At 42.9% G+C, this 22823-nt stretch overlaps 1 protein-coding gene across 1 annotated transcript; it reads right to left on the bottom strand.

The window, feature by feature from the left end:
• Positions 1-2422: 2422 nt before the first annotated feature.
• On the bottom strand, positions 2423-21607 carry DHTKD1 (dehydrogenase E1 and transketolase domain containing 1). The gene is made up of 17 exons (XM_035889154.1): positions 21426-21607; positions 21014-21169; positions 20011-20222; positions 17522-17716; positions 16933-17202; positions 13704-13875; positions 11938-12136; positions 10745-11057; positions 9623-9707; positions 8825-8964; positions 8292-8442; positions 6982-7088; positions 5722-5886; positions 5252-5334; positions 3973-4142; positions 3385-3470; positions 2423-2916 (listed from the first exon to the last, which is right to left on the bottom strand). The coding sequence occupies exons 1-17, from the start codon at positions 21433-21435 to the stop codon at positions 2815-2817; spliced, it is 2616 nt and encodes an 871-aa protein (XP_035745047.1). The 5' UTR covers positions 21436-21607; the 3' UTR covers positions 2423-2814.
• Positions 21608-22823: the final 1216 nt, after the last annotated feature.

The raw sequence follows: 22823 nt of genomic DNA, 5'->3' as shown, positions 1-22823 counted from the left end.
CCCCATCCCTGGGAACATTCAAGGCCAGGTTGGACGGGGCTGTGAGCAACCTGATCTGGTTAGCAGTGTCCCTGCTCCCTGCAGGGGGGTTGGACTAGATGACCTCTAGGTGTCCCTTCCAACCCAAAACATTCTATGATTCCCTGATGTTGTTGATATGGTAGTATCGATCAGAAAAGCACGGATTTAGTGGTTTGGGCCCGGTGTTGTTTTACTAGTACCCCAATCCACTCATACTGATGAGTGGACGTGGTAATTTCACAGGTAATTTGGGAAAATCACAGGTCTGTGGGTGAAGGGAACCTGACAACGGAGGCTGACTGGGAGTGGGTATCACTGAAACGGGTATCATACCTTCTTCAGAGTTAACAGGCAATGGTCTGTAAAATGAGGGTTATCAGAATTTATTGCAGGATTTAGATATGAGAATTTAACATTTATTCTTTCTGAGTAGCCAGGTGCTGACTGCTGGGGTACAGAGCATTTGGCTACAGAAATGTCTCTGCAGTTGAGAGTGGAGGACAGTCTGGGAACAAGCAGGCAAGGGACATTTTTTCTGCATTTCTTAAGTTGAAAAAGTCACATGAGCAGAAGGGATCTAACAGAGCCCTTAGGGAGCCCCAACAGATCCTTTGTGGAGCTCCAGCCGACACTGATGCCAGCCCTATAAATGGACACAGAGCTCCCACATACTGTGGGGGGAAGGAGAATTGCTCTTGGTAGAAGGAGATGGGATTCAGGAGAAGCCCTCTCAGAGCTCTCAGGAGATGCTGTGTTCTGGTTTTGGCTGGGATAGAGGCAATTTTCTTCCTAGTAGCTGGCACAGTGCTGTGTTCTGGATTTAGTATAAGCATGATGTTGACAACACCCTGATGTTTGAGTTGTTGCTAAGTAGTGCTTATGCTGGTCAAGGGCTTTTCAGCTTCCCCTGCTCTGCCAGGGGCACAAGAAGCTGGGAGGGGGCACAGCCAGGACAGCTGACCCCAATTGGCCAAAGGGCTATTCCATACCATGTGATGTCATGCTCAGTATATAGACTGGGGGGAGCTGGGTGGAGGGCAGCGATTGCTGCTTGGGGATGGGCTGAGCATTGATCAGCAGATGGTGAGCAATTCCATTGTGCATCACTTGTTTTGTATTTTTTTTTCCCTCTGCTGTTTTATTAAACTGTCTTCATCTCAACCCACATATTTTACTTTTTTTTCTAATTCTTTCCCCCATCTCACTGAGGCTGGGGGTACTCAGCTGCCTGCCAGGTTACACCACAACAAGCTGTGAGAAGGCAAAACCCATGGTCATGCCTTGCTTGTGAGGGCTAAAGCTCAACTCCTTTTAGTCCCTGCCCTCTCCTGCTCGCCTTGTCTTGTTGCTGGAGCAAAGGTGCATTTTGGGAACTTCTTCAAAGGGCTGGAGTAGCTGTATCTGTTTGAGCATCCTTTTCAAGATGATGTCTATGATACCTACACTGTGAAGAAGTTTTTGCTCAGGAACCTCCCAACATGCCTCTAGATGAAGACCTCCCCCAACAAAAAAAAAAAACAAAACCAAAAAAAGCCATGAGGTTTGGGATTTTTTGCCACAGCAGGTTTTTTTTATGAGCCCCTTCAATGTTTGGGATTTTTTGCCACAGCAGGTTTTTTTTACGAGCCACTTCAATCTCCTAATTCTCCCACCTCTCTTGCCCTTCCAGCTTCTGGTGTATTTGGAAGAGGCCTCACTGTTACACCCTTCAGCAAGTTGTCCCTCAAACTCTTTGCAGCCTGCCTTATTGCACTTTTCTGTTTAGCTTGCCGCAGTTTTGGACTCTTTTGTGTTGCTCTTACTTGGTCACAACTTCAGCCTTCTTCTAGCATGAGCAAGATTTTGTGTGGGAACTAAGGACTGCTGAAGGAAGAAACTGAGCAGAAGTAAGCCCTGGAAAACAGGCCACGGGTGAAACAGCACAGCAGCCTGGGACTGGAAAAGAGATGGTTTCTTAATTGTGCTTGCCTTTGGCTTTACTAGTGAGAAGTTACACATTCCTTGTCAACACAGAAGCCTAAACCAATGGACCAGTTTAACAGTACAGTCTTGGGGCTAAAAACAACCAAACAAATAACAAACTGGAAGAAGGACACTGAGAGGAATTTCCCAGGTAGGAGGCAGTGTCACCCTTCAGGCTAGCCTCTAGAAATTGGTTTGGCCTCTACAAAATACCGTTCTAAAATAAGGCACGATCCCTGCAGCATGCCTTCCACCCTGCAAGCTTGATGTGAAAGCCCTGCTTCTCTGGGCAAGAGAAACAGCGGTGCCTGAAGCCCTCGGGAGCCATCCTGCAAGGTTCCCCCACAACTCGTGCATTGAGAAGAGCACCAACAGCTGCAAGAGATTTCATTCCTGGCCCATAGGAGAAGAAATGAGAAAATCCACAACACTCTGCTAGAGAAATGGCTCAGTCCCAGGCACAGGGAAGCATTTATTCAACCGAACAGCACTGTTTCCACACATGCACCATCCCAGGGAACTGTCAAGTGCAGATAAGCAACACGATACAAGGTATTTTATAGCCACCTCACCGATTTGCCCCCTGGACTGGATTTCCAACTTTAAAAAGATGTTTTGTAGAAAATACTACAAGAAGAACCTAGAGTAACAGGCATCACCTCTCATCTTTAGGTATTCCCCTACATGAAAAAATTGCTTATTACAGAACTTGTTCCATTCTTTTTTCACATTTTGGAGAACTAAGAGTCTTAAGGGTCTGTCTTTTGTTCTTCTTCACAGGAGGAGGCACCAAACATGACTGACACTAGGAGCAGTCCGTTCGTTGAAAACTTAGATAAATGTGTTGGTAAGAATGTCTTCCTGCTGCTGGTGGTGTAGGGTTCCAATGCCAACTGCTGGGGCTGGTAAAGGAGGTCTACTCACAAGACGGAGCTGAAATTTAGAGTCAGGAGGAAATGATTAATGAAGCACAAGTGTAGGATTGCATCCTGTTGTCCGCTGACGCCATGGTGAGATCTACTGTCAGATACTGGACAGTCCCAGCTGGAAGTAATGCAGGAAGTTACCCTTCATCTCCCAAAGCCCATGGCTCCAAGAACCTTAAGGTGCATGATCTGCCAGAGCAAACAGCAGCTTTGCATTCTCCTCCTACTCACTTCAAGCATGTTGTTTCCTATCTGGGATCCTTCATCATCCTATCTACTTAGACTAAACACCCAGTAAAAGAAAGCTCCAGTCCTGCTCATTGCCACTAAACAGTGCTATAAAGAGCATAAGTAGTTTAAATTAGAACACACATTTGGTTTAGACATCAGGATTATTTTTTTGTGTAAGCACCACAGAATTTTGGAAAATTTCAAACTTCATTTTAAAGACTACAACACCATGGGGACATCTTACCTTAACCCCCAGCTGCTTTTCAAACCGTGGTGACACAAAGGACCATGGACCCATGTTCTGTGGTTCTTCCTGACTCCAGATGAAGACTAAAGGAAGAATAAGGGTACATTACAAATGCACGGATTTATTTTTTCAGCAGCTCAAGAAAACAGGTTTTTTCTTTTGTAGCACCTCTGCCTTTTCTTGTCTCGGCACTATCTGTGAAATTCTCTTGCGGGTCACGGCTTGCTGAAGTCAAACCACAAGTATGTCCACCATTACTGTACATTATGGGTATATTCTGCTTTTCCACTGTTGTCTTCAAAAACTACCTACAGGATTGGACTGCAAAGACCAATGCAAAAAGTACCCCGAATGGTTCACTCTGATTCTTAGGAGTGCTTTATGGAAGCTAACAATAGCAGAGAGACAAGTTCTTTTAGGGCGAGTGGTAAACATTTGTACTATTCCACTGCAGAAACACTAGATGTATGCGGAGGATAACAAAGAGGAAAAAGCCACTACAACTCTTCATCCTTAAAGACAGGCAACAGGTTTAGTTCAGTACTTCAAAGAGTCTAGAAACACAAAGGTAAAAATCTGGCTGACCTTTCGCACGGCTGTATTTGCTCAACTCTTGCTGTAGAGCTTCCAGAGGGAAGGGACACAGTTCTTCAAGTCTCAGAATTGCTGTGTTGTGCTGTTTGTCTCCTAGTGTCTCTCTTTGCTTCACCAAAGCGTAGTAATGCTTACCAGAACAGAGCACCACTTGGGTGACACTAAAGAAAAATAGGAATGTCTTCAAGTTCAGTGTTTTAGAGAAACTCTGCACAGAGCTGTTTCACACTTTCAACAAAAACAACCAACCAAACCTTAAATACAACTTTATGAAGCTAAATTGCTACCCTAGACCATCTTTTCTCTTCTTTGCCTTCCCTTCCCTCCGACTCCCCTCCAACAGTTGGCAAAGTAACCTTTGGGCACAGTATGCCAGAGCCCAGAGGTCCTGTTTCTTCAGTAATCCTGGGAAAGTTACCTTACAATGGGATTCATCTCTCTTAGCTTTAACTATCTGAAAAATAAACACCCTAGTCAAAGCTAGTCATCTACGTGCTCTCCGCAGAGAATAAACCAGAGAATGAGAGATGTACCTCCAGAGGACAATTCTCTCCCATGCCAGAGGAACTGCCTGACAAGAGACAGGCAATACCCTCCAGCAATTGGAGAGGTGTTGGCTGCCTAACGTGGACAAAGGCAAGGAGGTAAACCTCACCCTTTGTGCCTCTCCATCCCACTTAAAAAACTGCAAGATGCTAAGATACTCCCAGCCTTTTGATTGTAGGCGAGGATACAAACATCAGGGATGCTGTCAGACTCTGCTGCTACTGGGACAAGGACCAGGTAAGAACCTTAGGAGGGAAAAACATGAAGGCCAGAATTTCCCACTGAGAACAGGATTCTCCATCACATCCAAAGGGAGGCAGACATACACACATGTTTTATTATTGCCTTAACTTCACTTCATCAGCTTAGGCGTTCCAACACCAGAACAAAAATTCTGCATCTCTTCGCATAACAGGTGCTCCCACTGACTATTAGCTAATGGGCATGGCGCAGAATAGCGCCCGTCAGGTTCGTACGCATGGCCACAGCCTCCCCGTGGGGACAAGAGCTGAAAGCCACTTTACAGTTACGCAGACAGATATGACAACTACCAACAAGTAAGCAGAAGAAAAGAAGAGAAACAAGTAAAACTAAGTCACCCACCATAAAACAACATTTTCCCTCCAAAGCCACCTCTTTCATATCACCTCAACCATGAGCTGTTCGGTAGGAGAAAGGGACAAGACATCCTTTCTGAGCTTTTCCTCCAAAAAAGTAGAGTTACCTTTTAGGATCTACTGAGGAGTCACCAATGACAGGCTTGAATGTTGTCCTTGGGGCCATTTCTTCAAAACTTGACACAGCAGCCTACATGGGGGAGAGTTGGAAGTTACCAGACCTTGCTGCTTTTTCCTTCAGGCCAGAGTTGAGGAGAGGATACTGAGACAGGGGTTTGGTAAGTACAAAAGATGCCATCTTCCCTCTCCCTTCTATTCCCGCTCCCACCCACGAAAGGTGGGATGATAAGATTCCCAAGAACACCGCCAGACCTAGAATCAACCCTATTTCTAAGCTCACCTCCACCCAGCTTTAATCCTCAACCCATCCAGCCCCAAACAAGCAAACCCCCATCAATTTGAGCCCAAAACAGAGATCGGAGAACACAGAGAAAGAACAAAGAGAAAGGGGAAGAGAACACAGAGGAAGAGGAGGAGGGGGGGAAAAAAGAAAAAGAAAACAAAGTTTTCAGCTTACAGGGAGCCTGAGTAGCACTTTGGGAGAAGCAACAATGAGAGGTTTCCTGAAGTTTCGGACCATTTGCCGCCGTAGTAGATGGAAATACTGTGCTGGGGTGGTGGGATGCACAACTGACATGTTGACCTGGTCCCCATCAACTCCCTCTTCTGAGCTGTCACACATCTATGTAAGGGGAACGCAGGCAATACCATGTTAAGAAGCAAGCAGTGAACCAAATATGCAAGAGACAATCCAGGCACATCAGGCATGCTGACTGGTAATAGAAGAGCAAATATCCCAATTCAGACACTGACCGCAAGGGAAGAACAACTTCAGAGAAGAAATGGCTTTAGCTTTTAACTGGCAAAGATTACATCAGAACTGCCTCCTTCTAGCACACTGTGACCAGGGCAGGACAGTTTTTCTAACAGTGGAGAGGTCATGACTTCTTCATCAGAGTGGCAGCATCCCTCTAAACGTGCTGCAACCCCCACCCCCCCTTAAGCCATTACTCAGAGGAAAAGGTTTGCATTTACTTCCTACAGTCACAAGGGCACAACAGTGAATTTTAATTTTTTTTTTTTTTTTCCCAAAATGTGCCACAGATTTACAAACTGATAATTATTAGTGCCCAGTGTTCTGTTTGTATGCTCTGTGCATAGCGGCTGGAACTGTGAGTGGTTTGCATGAGAGGGCGGCTGCCTGTTTCCGATGCCAACTCCCCAAATGTTTTCTGTAAGAAGTGCTCATTAGAGGTCTGCTGTTTGCAATTCAGCAATTCTGTCTTGCTACTGGACTCACGCTGTGGTACAGTGACATTGCTGAGGAGCAGCAACCAAAAAAAAAGACAGCAGGCAGTACTGAAGCATGTCGCACTAGGGCTGTATGCAGAGGGCACAGGGCCACTATGCAAATCTCACAAAATTTCATGTTACCACACATCCACCTGGGAAGGTGACAGAGACATAAGAGGAACAGCGAGCATTTATTGCAAGGTTCAGAGTCTTGGAACCAGAGCTGTTGTGGCAGCATTTAAACCAAAACTGCTTCCTCACCACTTCCAGACCTGCACCTTCTCATCACAGTCCCATTTCTACCTCCACTTTCAGCCCAGCCCATTCCTATCTCATCATGATGGTGCGATCCTGGTAAGTCTCCAGCTTCTGATGTCACTAGCAGGGACACCAGGAACAGGGCATTTTGCAGCAAGGCTCCCAGAGCATTGATTGCCAGTGCTGTGATGGGGGATATGTGAATCTGAGAGGGGTGGTGGGGTACCTGTAAGAACCGTTCCATCCGGCAGGACGAGTGCTCAGGGCCTGCACCATCATAGCCATGGGGAAGAAGAATTACTATCCCACTCTGCAGAAGCCACTTGGCCTCACCTAGACAAATACAATGAGGAAGAAGGGAAGAATGATTCCCACAGAACATAAAGCTGCAAAACACGTACTACTTTGCACAAAGTACTTAGGAAGAAAAAGAACAGCTAATTTCCACATCGTTAAATACAAGCCTGAAACACATTGCTGGCATTTTGCCATGAGATTCACAACGGTGGAACAGCACACATATGATGATCTGAAGTTTCTGAAATTAGCATGTAACTTTGGGCTTCCAGAAGACTTAAGCCTCCGTGTGGAGCATGTGACACGCTGAAGATTTTAAAACTTAGTCCAAAACATCACCACAGTATGCAAGAATCCTCTTAATGGAATTGTCCTCCTGACTAACAGGGGTCCTCAAAGGTAACTCACTGCTATTTTCCACATACCTTGTCATTTGGTCCTCCGCAGGTGTGACCCAGGCAGCACCCTGTGAGCCAGTCCTAGCTAACAGCAGTGCCAGGGACAGGCCAGCTCCCCTGGGCTCCATCAAACCTCCTGCGCTATTTAAGGGATTACGGTCCAATCCAGAAGGCAATTCATCCCAGCCTCAAATACATGTTGAGGATGGGTGGGATAAGAGGGCCTCCGAATTTCCATCCATATTACAGAGGGAGTGCAGAGGCCTAAGTGAGGCTAGATGCCAAAACTCTGGATGCTCACATACAAGGAATTCCACTCTAGAAATCTCTCTTAGCATTTTCTCAGCATGTTCCAGCTCAGAGAGGTCTTTTTGCAATATCTGAGCACTCAGAAAACATGCTAGAGTCAAACTTAGAGGTTGGTTGTAAGGCATTGTTGTGGGGTTTTTTGTTTGTTTTAAATAATCACAGTTTTCCTTCTGTATTGCTTCAGCAATTTTTCAGATGCCTCATGAAGGAAAGGTACAGCCTAAAAAGCTATCACTTATATATACACACAGTAAAATAAATAGTGGGGGAAAAGAAAGGCCATTAATATAATGAACTGTCCTTTTGGAATGACTGTCTTCTGCCAAGGGGATGAGGTGTTTTTCATTTTACATGGATTCTCTTCAGAGAAAATTTGCAGAGAAGTCAGTACCACACCGGCAAGCTCACAAGACTTCTTGAGAAAACAGAATTCTTTTCTCACCATGTTGCCCTTTTACCTTAAGAGGAAGGATTTTCTAATAATATACTTACTACGTTCACTTTTAAATATATTAGCCCCTTGTACACTCACCTCCAGAGATGAAAGTGTCAAATATTATCTGGGCTCCATTAAAGAAGTCTCCAAATTGAGCTTCCCAAATTGGCAGTAACTTAGGGCTCTCAATGCTCATTCCATACTCAAAACCAAGCACAGCTTCTTCAGACAAGGGACTGTTACTCACCTAACAAAAGGAAATTGTTGGGAGGGGTGGGTAAGGAAGAAAACAACCCAGGGTTAAGAACCTTTGGAACCAGGCACATCAGTGCTAGGCACACTGAGGACGTGGACTCCTACAGACAGCTGATGGTCACCTTTTTGTTTCTGAATGAAGACACTGAGGGCTAAACAATAATAGCTGATCTCTGAAGGAAAAGCAAAACCCCTTGTTAAATTTGTAAAGAGGGTAACGACAAAGAATGGGGGTGCCCTGACAGTTTTTATGTCTCAGTATCTGGGGTTTACCAGAATATACAGGCTACCTACGTATGCCTCAACAGTTTTAAAATATGCATTCTGTTTCAGCACAGCTTGAAGAAGGTTGTCTTGTGGACCACAGAACCTACCTCTAGAAAACCCTTCTGGTCTGGTGACATATGATTCAGAGGAATGTAGGTATCATCTGTCTCTTGGCAAACCAACATCGCATGTCGTTGGCTAAAGGTTCCTCTGCCAACATCTTGTCCACTTAGTCTGATATTAAACCCTTGCCAAGCAATAAGCAAAACACTGGATTAGCAAATCATGTTAAGAAGAAAACATGCAGGACAAAAACTCCCCATGCCTAAAATATTACTTCTCTTGTTAAGTCTCTTCTTGGATTTCCCCTCATCAACAACATCAAATCTGACATGGAATTCTTAACCAGCAGCAGCTCCAACTCACAAGCACAGAGATGCTCAGACATTTCTCTTTTCTCCTCTCTGCAGCCAAGAACTATTTTGTGGTAAATGGTTCAAGTTACTGAAGCAAACTGCAAAATATGTGCATTCTGTATCATATGTAAATGGAGATATGAATACAGGCTGGAGAGGAGGGAAAAGAAACGTAGCATGAAACACTCTAAAAGGTAAGCATATGGGAGGCGCCACTGATGTCAGCTGCATCGCTCATGTGCTTAGCACTAAGCACCAGCTTTTTTGGGTGGTAGGAAGGAGCAATGATTTTTTGCAGTGCTCAACCTACAAATATTAGTGACATAAGGGACTCATATTTGCCTTCTCTTAGTACCATGTCAATGCAAATTGTCCAACTCATACATCCTATCAATCTCTGGACTTAGAAACACCTAAGAAGTGCAATGTTACACTTTACTGTCATCAAAGCAAAAGTATTTTATTGTCTGCTGTTTAGTTGCCTCTTACCTTGGCTCAGCAGGGAACCAAACGCTAAAGTTTCAGCTGTTGCCCAGTCCAGCTTTTTTCCTTCCTCCATTTTTTGAACTCTTGACTAAACAAGCAAACAACAAGGAAAAGTTGCTCTTTTGGTGGCACAGATCAATATTGGAAGCTAGGGAAAAAATAAAACACTATAGAAAGAAATGCTGTACTCCTGCAGCCAGCTTAGGTTGGTTTGGAATAGACAGTCTTACTTCAGCATATCCTGAAGAAGGCTGCCCTGCAGACCACACTACCATGGATGACCCACATACTCACCAGTCAACAAACTGTGGATTGACAATTGGATCTTAGTCTGAAAATATTAAAAATCTCAGCACAGCACAGAGCATGCTCTTGACAGACTTTTGATCTGTTGGGTTAGCAGTGATGAAAGACACCACGTGTAAGTATTTCAGTCTCCAGAATTCTCCCCTGTTCTAGCCCGCAGAACTGCAGACAAATGATCATACCCAGCTGTGGTGGCCTTGCCTTGGGCTGGGAGGGCAAGAACATCAGTCTTCTGAAATATTCAACTCATGGCCTCTCTATGGCTGCCAACTAGGCACCAGCGCACGGTCATCATTCATCAAAGGGAAACGTTCACAAACCCAAACCAGTCCAATTATTGCACGCAAACTTATGAGCTATCACAAACTGGCTGTCAAACTTGGCCACATGTGTACGCTTATGTTTATATATATAAAGCATAAACACTCACTACTGGCTTTAGAAACTGTGTACACTATTACCAAGTTCCTGATTCATTCTCTCACAAAGTACTCATAAAGTATGAAAAAGATAGTCATTTATCATAATAGTTATTATCTGTAATAACAACGTATTTGCTATAAGCTTTTTTCTTCATTGCAACGAAATATTGTTGAAATAACAAAATTAAATATAGTTAGATTTGGAGGAGAGGACATGCCTTTCATCAAAACTGGAGGAAAAATGGCATAATCCCAGCCTCAAAAAAGAGCACGAGCTGCTTTTCCTAGAGAATACTATGTTATTCTCCAACTGGCAGCCTTTCTGTGTTTAGAGTTTCCCTGTAACGGGTCACATCTTTGAGCAACGGGACTAGAAGCATCTTTATGCTCTACTGACCTCCACGTAGGTCTTCAGAAGATGGCGATGCATCTGGAGTTCTTCAGGCACCTCTACAGACTTGACTCCAATAAACTGCAGAAGTGGTACAGGCATACCTGTGTCCCAAGTGGTGATTTTAGCAGAAGGCTCGACGAAGCCTTTCCAGTGAGCCTGCAGGTTGGTCGGAGGTGGACTATACAAAGTCATGTTGGCAAGATGATCACTCAGTTTAGAATAGTACGTCGTCTTTATCTCAGATACTTCAGCCTCAGTCATGAGCCCAGCAGCTATTAGATGTTCTACGTATGTGTCTGGGATACTCTTACGGGATCTGTCAGGGAGAGAATCAAACCCCATAGACATTAAGCCTGAAAACAGTGTCACTGCACAACAAGGAACTACCACCTTATTGCTGTCAGGTACCACGGAAAACTAAAATAAATTATGTCCTGCTGCATTATACTCATTTGCATGATTTTCTTTCCTGGCATTTCCAGAAAGATAACAATTCTCTTGCACATGTGCTTTGCAGTCCTTTATTAAAAAATAAAGTGCCTATAGTTGGCAGTTACAGGTAAAAGCAAGTCACAAAAACCTCCCAGTTAGACTAACTCTGTGCTATCATGCATACTTTCTTCAGACAAATTGACAGTAGGATTTCAGTATTAGCTGAGAATCAAGCCACCCATCCCATAAATGTTCACCTGAAATACCAGAATTCATTGGCCAGTAAATTTTTATGTGTATTTTTCCTTAGGGATAAGGATGGAATCCCAATACATTTAAATGTTCATAAAGATGAGTCCCCGTTGGAACCAGCAGGACCAGCCAAAGACATATGTCATACTGGCTTCCTGCCCATTCTCCCACATTATGTACACTTCCCTCTGGCACGCAGGAGACACCTTTGTCTTCTGATTACTAGCCATCGTGAATTTGAAATCCAAGGGCTAAGTGCAAGATTGCTCTCCAAGAGGCATCAAGCCGCGTACTCAAGAACCAACACTAGAGGTTACCTTCATTAACACATCACTATCAGACTCACACCTTAGTCAAAGGCTGCAGTCAGTGTAGCTACACTTACATAAAGACTTGTCGGCATGGCGAAGGATCGCCATTATGCAGAGATTTTTACTACGGTAGCAGGCAACACTGAGTTGGCGTAGACACAAGTACATTTTGGGTTCCCCCATCAGGTGTGTTACCCTTACCTGATGATTTTGTACATGCTGGGGTTGGTGAAGAATGGCTCATCAAGTTCATTGTGGCCCCACTGCCTGTAGCACAGCAAGTCCACTATTACATCCCTGCGGAACTGGCGCTGGTACTCAACAGCCAGTCGTGTGGCACGGACAACTTCTTCAGGATCATCCCCATTCACATGGATAACTGCACATCCAACAATTTTACCTGCCCAGGGATTCAAAACATAACAACAGTAATCACACTGAACCCCTGCCAAAGAAAGCAGATGCACAACTGCCTTGCTGAAAACTACAGATAACTCATGTGAAGTGTATTTAACAACAACAAAGCTATAAAAGATGCTCTTTGCGATGAGAGCGGGGGTAGGGAGTAGAAGTTTTCCCCAAGAGAGTGCAATTAGTCCAACCTGTTATATTTGTCACAGTTTGAGCACAATTTCTTTACCAGCACTAAATTCCCAGAGGACTTTCCATACGCAGTTCCCGTGTCTTCTTAATCCGGATGGAAGTCTCCAGGGAATGAGAGAGAACTATTTGATCGCTTCTCTTTCAAACACAACCTGAGTTTTGTTTCCTTCTTATCCTAAGCTATCACTACTGGGAATTCACACAGGCCAGAAACAATCTTCTCCCTTGTTAGTAATAATTCTAGCCATTGCTCCTCCAGGCAGAAAGGTCTCTTCAGTAAAGAGAACACTGCAAAATTCAAACAATTTAACACCCTCTCCTGTGTGACAATTTGGCTGCAAATCTTCCCAGCAACAGAGTGCTCCTCCTGTCCTTTACCTGCCCAAATTCTGGGAAATTAAGACACTTCAGCCATTCCTGACCTGTGACAAGTTTCCCTCTGTAACAAAATCCTGAAGCTCAGATGGGTAACACCCCCTTCCTCCTCACTGAACAGCGAAGAAGGAAAACTAAAGATGCAGGAAAAAGAAACAAAAACCACAAAAACACACAACACAAGACCAGCCAAGGGAAAAAGTAATAATAATATATGCTATCTACCTTATCAGATTTAATGAATCTACCTGTTCGGTTTGATGAAATCATAAGACAAACGCAAACACTTGATGTTAAGTCTTGAAAATATATGTTAGTATATTTTTAATTCGAGGAGATGGACACAAGAGAACTACCTACTATGTCTCTGGTTTTGCTGATCATAATATATCTGTTTATCACTAAGAAATACCAGTCCAAAACAAGACTTCAGGTTTAAGCTTAGAAATAGCACGAGACTCATCTTTCAATTAAAAGCACAACAAGTTCACCTGACAACAAACAAAACAGAAAAATGAAGGAGTATCTGACTTATAAATCTTGCTCAGAAAATACACTGGAATTATTTTTGTTAAATTTAACAAGATATACTTAAAATACATCTATTATACGCTCCATGACAATACATTTTTAAAAGCTGTCAATGAAATGGCAGAAATGAAATGAGTTACAGACTTCACAGTAATCTTGCAAATATTTTATAACATCCTGTAAAAAGTGACAAGATTTTCCCTTGATATTTAGTCTTTGCCATAAAGCAGACGGGGGAGGGCATATTTTTAGCATCTGAATTTTTGCTAGTAGGAGGTAATAATCAATAATAATTTTAACTTCTACTCTATCATGAAAATGGAGATATATTAATCTAACTCCCTAGAGCTGATAGGCACTTGCTATAAAAAGGCCATAGAATAGAATATATTCACACTGGGGGTAAAAATCCTTTCTGACACAACAGGCAATCTTCCTTCTGATTGAACTATACATACCAATATCACTACAGTACAGAGATGATCTTCCTCGCTCTGGAGGAGTGGTGTAGCCCAGCTGGTTATTAACAATCAGATGGATGCTCCCACCAACTCTGAAATGTGGTAGATTAGAGAGGGTCAGCGTTTCAGGAACAATGCCTTGCCCAGAGAAAGCAGCATCACCATGAACCTGCATTAGGGAAGAAGATGGAAAAGTCTGATTAGGAAACACCAGAGGAACGGCAAAATCAAACCCAGAACTCATTAAGCAAGACCTTTTAAACTGAGTAGGTAGAACAGATACAGTTTCAGCCGGATCCACTTCTGAACCCCTTTCAGACTACTGTTTTCACGATTTGAGAGTTTATGTAGTCTTATCACTAGCACAAGGTCATAGCAGCCAACACCTGTGCATGACTGCCTGAAACAGACCTATAATCTCTTAAAGTTGACCCACCAGTGTATGGGTGACTGGAAGCATCATGGCTACAGCAAAGCTGCAGCAGTCAGTAGCAAGTCACTGACCACTGGACAAAAGGAAGCCAGCCAGCACAGCATCTGCTGCACGCTTTGATGAAAGTTAAATGCTGGTGAACTGGGATTTAAGCCTACTGCCACCTTACCAAATAGAGACAAGAAGAGACATGACAGAAAAAAAAGTGGAAAAGGAACTGAACAGAAGCATATAGAAGGAAATAAAAGCTTTCAGAAGGAAATAAACCCAAATTTCTTAGTTACATTTCAAAACTGCAAATAAATTTTGCAAATAAAAAAATTTGGAAGGGCAAGGGAGACTATTGTGGCATTCAGCTCAGGTTTCCAAAAAGGCTAGAGATACTAGAATGAGTATTTAAACATTAAAACATTTAAATGTTTTGAAACTAGATAAAGCTCTCCATTGATCAATCTGATCACAGCTTCCTCAGAATGCAGATTCGATCCTTTGCAGATCAACGTCACTAGGCAGTTTGATGCAGTTTCTTATTAAAACCAGATGACAATTCTACTTTCTAGTTATGGGATAACGGTTTCAAGCCTTAAGAGATTTTTGAAGGTGCAAGTACACCTGGAAGAGAGTAGAGGTGTAATCAACCAGTGAAATGACAGCACTGGGTTTTATACAGTTCCAATATAGAGAATTTTTTAAAAGTGCTGGGGTTTCACTTTTTCCTTCTGGTTCCTTCTGCTGCCTAAGAAGGCTATGTATCTTGGTGATACCATTTGAGTGAAGACACTAGAACATCTCAAAAGAACTTTATGGCCTTCCCAGAAGTACAGAAGTACATCCCAGAACATTACAGCCTACAGCCAGGGTGACTATCCAACTACACAAGACTCTTCATATGCATCTCAAGCCCAGAGGATTCAATTCCTGTGGGGCAGGTAGGATTTCACTCATTCTAGCAGAAAGCTGGAAACAGTTTTTGCTAGCACATGTTTTTTCTGGGCAGCGTTAGCAAAAAACATAAAAGGAAGGTCACCATTACGTTCAATTATCAAACAGTGACCTGGACAGTGGAATATCAAATGTGAAATTTGTTTCAGAAAGACCTTATTCTCAGATTTCAGTTCAAATCATAGACATCAGTAGTTGCTTCGTGACCAGGAAGTGGAGTTAAGATATGTGAGAAGATGAAAAATAAGCCACTCTTCAGCATAGATGGACAATTAAACATTGCAGAAGTGTCCATGGTAGTTACCCAAGGAAGAGCTTTATAGTCTTTGTACATTCCGGGCACACTGAAGTTCCAGAAAAGATGATCTTTAAACCTTGGACAACTAGGCTCACCACTGACACTGGCACCTCAGCTGATCTTTACTCTTTTTACCCTCAAGCTCTGGTACTCAGGCTAGTGGAAAAATAGAAGAAATGCCAGAGTAAACCTCAATTCAAAGTTTCTACACTTACATTTCTGGAGAGAAAGCACTATGAAAAGAGAAAGCCCAAGGACAAACTTCCAAACCAAGATTCTGAAAGAGGAAGTGTCTGCTTTCATCTCTTCCTTCTCGATTGAATGAAAGCAGTTAACAGTGACAACTGTAAAAATTTCCCCTTTTTTTTTTTTAATCTAAGTCTTGGACCTCTTAAAGAGACAATCACGACTGCTGGTGTTCACATTACATGAATGTGTATTCTTTTGGAATACTTTGAGTCAGTTTACTAACACGGAGGTGGCTAGCTTGGAGTTAAATGTTGTTATTCTTTACTATGCAACCCTCCCTACCACTTACCCCTTCAAAAAAAGAAAAGTTTTTTTTTTTTCTTGCATAGGGAGGATCCACTTAGCCTGAAGAATCTTTGTTTAGAGTCATAGTAGTTTCATTACTACACTGTGAAGATCTAATATTATGAGACAGAATCTAAGAAGCAATAATGTCTTATCAAACTAACTGATATAACTGCACTGAAAGATGAGGAGAAGACGCATTAGGCAACAAACGTTTCATCTTGCACTTGCATGCCTCAAAGCCTTTTTTTTAAACAAAAAATAAGAACAGTAAAACCCCAACTTGCCTCCAGTTTCCTCAGTATTCCTGCTTTTTCTCAGTACCTATACACTTTCAGAAGGAAGCAAAACATTTATTTAACTGAAATAGGTCATCACTTCTACCTGCAACTTCCTCCATGTTTATTATACTCCACAGAAGAACAGTTCTGCCCCAACTCCTTTTTACTCCCAGCATTAAAAATGTTTAAGAGATTGATTCACTTGTATTTCCAAGTTGAATACAATGCAAGAAAATAAAATTTATCAAGGGACTATTTAGGACTGCCTCCGCAGCTCTAAAAGACAGTTCAAGGAGTAAAAACCAATTCCAGCAGACTTTCTTCAACAGTACCATGATAAAATGACAGAATTCTAAATCTTCCTGTATATTCTGCACCCTTGCTGATATGAATAAACTCATTTCATTTAAAAGAAAGCTAACAGTGGTGATTTAAATGCAAAAGTAGTGTGTGAGGAAAGGCACACATGGCTCTCAGTGCAGAGTATTATTAAAATAACAGAAGGTATCAGAATCAGTTCTTCAAACATCTTGGAAGTGGAATTGTTTAAATGCCAGTATCATCACATATGTCACCTGGACATCTTCCTTTCCCTCCTCTTTCTCCATAAAGAGGATCCCAGTTCTCAATACTCTACCTTACTTCAGTTTTGTCTGATATTTCTATATACACCACTTCTGTTCACATGCTAGTCTAGGAAGTCTTACAGAGGTCAGTTACGAATTGTGAGTAAAATACCTGCAGGCAAATGACTTTGTCTCCAGGCTGTGCGGAGCTCTCTGGGGAGTAATCTCCATCAAGCAGCGTCTGTTGCCTTCCTCGCGTCTTGCCCACGGCCACTGGATTGATTGCTTCTAAGTGTGAGGGGTTAGGCAGCAGGGTGACATGCACAGGCCTGTGTGAACCGAAGTCGAGATCTACAGAAGATGTCAGGTGGGAGAGAACGTCCCCAATGGCCGCTGAGTTCTCCGGAAACTCACTCAAACCACGCATCTTACGGAACATGAGCTGCATGGAAACAAATTTGGTTAAATTCCCTTTACAATTCATTAACACTGAAAGAAATACATTTACAGAACTGTACGCTCTCCTACTCCTGAAATTGCAAGGATGCTTCAGATAACAGCACATAAACCCCTTCATTAGCAATCTCTTTAACAGCCTCCTGCGAAGATCTGGCTGAGGTGCTGGCAGAAGGGGAATACACTCTTCACACAGGTAACTTCTATTGCTTCAGCATTCGCAACACATCAAACTTCTAGGTTTGTATTTCATTGCAAATAAACTAGGTACAGAGCAACTGTCAATGAGACTCTAAGTCTCTCACCTCAGGTGGAAGCTGAAGTAAACCCGTGAGAAGATTAAGCCTTCCGCGATGAGGCATTCCAAGAATGATATCCGTCACACCACTGTACGCACACATCTTGAACAACTCATGGAAGAAACCCATCATGCTCTCTGCTCCTTCACCACCATACCGCTTCACTGTGGCAAACTTTGTGGCTAAGAAGTGATCAAATTCCTATTAAAAACAGGAGAGTGTCAGTATTAGGCTATTTTAAGCAGCAGTCTTCTGTTTATAAAATTGAAATATAATTTATGTTTGTACCTCTAAGGCATACAGACCTAAGCCCACCCCTTGAAACACTCAGCATATTCTCCACCCACACAGTCTGAGACTGGAAGCTATGACGACGACAAGAAATCAGCTCTTATCTCATCTTAAGCTGAAAAACATTGGATTGAGGACCAAACTGTCTCTATCTAAGCTGGAAGGAGAGGCATTGTCCTGGTTTAGTGTCCTGGGATAGTGTTAATTTTCTTCCTAGTAGCTGACACAGCTCTTTGTTTTGGATTTAGTATGAGAAGAATGTTGATAACACACTGATGTTGTAGTTGCTGCTAAGCAGTGCTTACGCTGGTCAAGGACTTTTTTCAGCTTCCCATGCTCTGCCAGGGGCACAAGAAACTGGGAGGGGGCATAGCCAGGACAGCTGACCCCAACTGGCCAAAGGGCTACTCCAGACCATATGGTGGTGAGCAATTGCATTGTGCATCACTTGTTTTGTAAATTATGTACATTCTCTTATCATTATTATGATTATGATTATTATTCTTTTCGTCTGCTGTTTTATTAAACTGTCTTTATCTCAGCCCACAGGCTTTACTTTTTTCTGATTCTCTCCCCCATCCCCTTGGGGAGGGGGGGAGTGAGCGAGCAGCTGTGTGGTGTTCAGCTGCCAGCCGGGTTAAACCACAACAGGCATGAAGAAACGTAACACCAGGGCAATTTATAAATTCCTTGACAGTTTACCTATTTTAGGTGAAAATTAAGGAACGGTGTTCTTTTACAGTATAAACCTTAACTATCCTGAGATGCAAAGTGCTAGAGAAGCACAGCGTTTCATTTTGATTAATATTAGACCCAGTCCTTAGTACATAGGTAGAAGAATGCTTGAGAGCAGGAAAATAAATCCATCTATATTTACTTCATTTTCCTCTCACTCCTCCCACTCCACTCCATTCATCTACTCCTAGACACCTCTCACAAGCGACAACGTTTTGGAAGCGCTGGAAGTGTCTGTAGTGTTTTGCAACTGAAGACTGAAAATAAACGAAGGCTGTAACTGAGAAGGGAAGACTGAGCCACAGCCAAAGATCTGAGCCAAATGCCCAACACCTTCTAGTTAAGCTACATTTAGTTTCAAGGCATAACGTATACAAAGCTAATCACACATAGAAGCAGCTTTTTCCTGACAAATTCTACACTCAAAGTACAGTTCTGGTCATACTGAAGTCAACAGGGAATTTACCAGGGCCCTGATTTCACCCTCCTGTGTCACTGTCAAATTCCTTTAACTGCCAAAGAGGCAAGAAAAATATGAAATGTGCCATATACTTCTGTTTAGTCATGGGTAAATATTACATTTAACACTCCTTCCACTTGGAAAACTGGAAACAGGGACAACTTCATAGATCCTGCTCTTCCACCTTTCCATCCTTCTGGATAACACAGGGAGAAAAGGGGACAAAAAAGACAATTTTTCACAGCAGAGAAGTATTGGAATAAATTTTCTCTATACATTTTGCAAGTATGTAAATTCTTCGCTTCCTTACAGAATGCAATTGAACAAAGGTTCCTTTGCTGAAAAGCAGCAAATTTACCAGTGCTATATGGCTAACACCTCAGTCCAACTCTGTTTTTTTCTCCCAAAAACTTGAGAGACATCATACTCCAAAGCGAATAAAACAGATCAGCATGAGGGTGAAAACACAGAACAGCTACACCAAAGCACAAAATTTCATAGAGCTCTGCCCAACCTTGCATTCCCATCAGTAACATTTAATACAAGCTGTCAGATCTTTAGCCTAAGAGAATCTCACTTTTGAAGAGCGATTACTCATGGGTTTGTAGGGTCATTATTTGTGTCTCCAGATGTTAAAAAATATATGTTACAAGAACATATATTATACTCAATAAATGTTCTAATCAGTTCTAAAAGGCTTCTGAGTTTGGAACTGGCTGGAAATCTTTTCCTAGAAAGAATTTCCAAAGTAATCAATGCAAACCAAAAGGTATCGCTATTTGTTTCAATAATGGCTGCTAAGTAAATTCAGCAACAACCTCCAGTGAGATTCCAGCATTTCTGTACCGCACTTTTTCAGGCAAACCCTTGTACTTCTTCCTCTTGCACACTGTCAAAGCCTTGCAGGATAGCGATTGTTCTTTTTCTGCATGAATAATGCCTGAAGCAGTGAAGGGTTCCCGACAGACTCCATGACTCTACTATAATCCAATAGTAGTGAACAAGGTACCTGGGACTCCAACATCAGTTTGCACAAGTGCTTTTTCTCTTCAGGTGTAAACGCTTCTTGTTTTAGCTCTTCAAACCTTTTAGCAAACCATTCTCTTTCCTCCAAAGTTGAAAGCTGGCTTGTTTCTATGGAAATATGCCCGCAGTATATATGGTCAAGGTAAGCCAACACATCCTCCAGGGAAGCCTCTTCTTTTCCCATGTTCAGAAGCCCTGGTGGGAAATAAATGTTATTAGCCACTCTGGGGGACAAGAGGAGGGAGCACTAAGAACTAAATTGTTGTCTTGCAATTACATTAACATTTTGAGCATACAAATTAATGTCTTGTCTTTCTTTCCTCCATTTAAAAACAAAAGTCAAGAAATTAATTTATGAGCACACTTTGGTGTTATTAATACGAGGGTCTCATGCTTATTTGTCAGGTGTTCAAAATGCCTTTCTGAGTTTACCAGGAATGAAACAAAAGTCACTGTTTTTGTGACTCGGTATAGCACTCGGCATCCTGTGGCTCAGAGAGATGAGCTCCAATCCCAGCTGCATCACAAGTAAATAAGCACCTGCTTTGCAGATGGAGAAAATAAAGCACAGAGAAAGCCCTCCTTTGTTCAAGGCCACAGCGAAAGTCTAAGGGATCCAAGAAAAGACAAGTCTTGACTTCTGCCCCAGTGCTCTGGCAGCTTCACCACAGTGTTAAGTATTACGCTAAATCATAGAACTTTACAGCGACACAAGAAATTAATGTATAATCTCAGTGTAAGTGAGAACAAGTAAACTCGGAACAAGTAAAAGTTTTCATGGTTTCCAAAGATGCTAGAAGGTAGCCACTCATTACACGATGATTTCTGCACCAAACATGTAAGTAGGCTGAAGTTAACAATTTTCCGTCCAACAGTTCATTACTGATTGAACCGCCACTCAATATTTGGCACTTCTGCAGCGGGCAGAGCCTCTTAATAAATCACCCGCGAAGACAGTTTGCTGTGATAAGGCTGCACAGACTTACCTGTAGTAATGAGAGGCCCTTGAAGAACTTCAGCCAACTCTTGGATTTCAGGTACCATGTTCATAACAGACTGGCCAGCGAACAGGGGGTTTATTTTGGCAGCTTTGTGGCCATGTTCAGCGTATGCAGTTATTAAACGAGCAAGAGCATGGTCAACTAAAACCAAAAAGAAAGCAGAGCAGTATCACACACATGCTCACATTTAATGCATTTACAGCACCAACACGGGAGTATTCTGTCCATTGATAATGATCAAGGTTCTGGCTGGAAAGACAGTTTTTTCTAAGCAGTTGTTTTCACCTTATCACCCCACAACAGCTCCCACTGTCAAACTGCTAAATCTGCTCACCCATCCCATTTTCAAGCAAGTACTCTCTAGGTTTCCCCCACAGCTCCCCTTATAGTTAGGCACCTGTAAACATATGCAAAGCTACTTCATTTTGCTGCAAATCTCTTTACAACAGGTACATCCAGCTCGAGAATGGCATAGTCCCAGCGTGCAAAGTCTTATTTCCTCAGCCGACTCAAATCACACCACTTGTGCTTCCCTGTTCCTTGCTGGAATGACAGGAGGACAGGGTCTTGACAATAATTCAGGTCCTACGACTTCAGAAAATAAGTCTGTGTCTGCGGGAGCCACTAGCCAACAGCACGTGCACACACTGAGCCAACCATACTAAAAATTCAAATATGCGAACAAGTTTTTCAACAAGACACCAGGAACACGCTGTTGGGGGCATTTTACTTCAAGATCAAAAAATTATCGACATAAGCAAAACCTGACCAGCTGAAAGGTCACGCACACAGCATTAAATCGGTGAGCGCACGCCACAGACCAGGTCGATAACTGTAAACCAATAAAACATTCTGCAAGCAGAACCTGCCACGAATTAGTTATATGAACCAGTTTACGATGCATTTTGAATGCATAAAATGCATGAAATGCACTATAATGCATTTTAATCCTGATACAGGCGCAGCACTGACAATATTCAGGTCTCCCGAAACGATGCAATTCCTGAGTCCATGTCACAAAGTTATTTCTCTGACGTTCGCCCTTCCACCGCCGGCACTCTGTTCCAACTATTAGGTTCACACAGTCGGCCCGTTCAAACGGGTCCTCTTCTCTAACGGGTTCTACAGCAGAACATAACCCTCACATCTCCCACAACGCTCTCAGCAAGAAGGCCATTTAAAAGCAATTTTTAAAATGTAACGTAAAAACGTATTAACCCTTTCCTTGCTTAACAAGGAGGCTACTTAGCAATGGGACTCGGGTGTCCAGGAGCCAACAAACGGGATTCCCTCCTGCTTCTGCACAACGGGCTTAGCTCCCGCCAGAGCCTCCTGAGGTGTTCACAGAATCACAGAATCACACAGAATGGTGGGGTTGGAAGGGACCTTGGGAGCTCATCCAGTCCAAGCCCCCTGCTCAAGCAGGGTCACCCACAGCAGGTTGCACAGGACAGCGTCCAGGTGGGCTTTGAATATCTCCAGAGAAGGAGACTCCACGCTCTGTCACCCTCAGAGTAAAGAAGTTTTTCCTCATATCCAACTGAAACCTCTTCTGCTTCAGTTTGTGCCCATTGCCCCTTGCCCTGGCGCTGGGCACCACTGCAAAGAGTCTGGCTCCGTCCTCGTGACTTCCACCCTTAAGGTATTTGTAACTATCTGTATTTTAAGATACCTGTATGTATTTGTATTACAACGCGGGGGTCACACTCCTTCCCCAGGCAGTTTTCTGCTTGGAAGTTCCCCGCAGAGAGGGCAAGCTCTGCCTTCGGGCGAGCGCACACCCGGCGAGCGGCGG

This window comes from Egretta garzetta, unplaced genomic scaffold (genome assembly GCF_000687185.1).
Source record: "Egretta garzetta isolate BGI_Z169 unplaced genomic scaffold, ASM68718v1 scaffold291, whole genome shotgun sequence".
NCBI lineage: Eukaryota > Metazoa > Chordata > Aves > Pelecaniformes > Ardeidae > Egretta > Egretta garzetta.
The sequence above is the reverse complement of the archived record's forward strand: the minus strand, read 5'-3'. Positions and strand labels throughout refer to the sequence as shown.

Coding starts and splice junctions, on each gene's coding strand:
- DHTKD1 (XM_035889154.1), bottom strand. Junction 12,137..13,703: donor TCTGTACTGTAGTGATATTG/GTATGTATAGTT, acceptor ATCCCTGGGCAG/GTAAAATTGTTGGATGTGCA. Junction 5,887..6,981: donor GGATGGAACGGTTCTTACAG/GTACCCCACCAC, acceptor CCCCTTACATAG/ATGTGTGACAGCTCAGAAGA.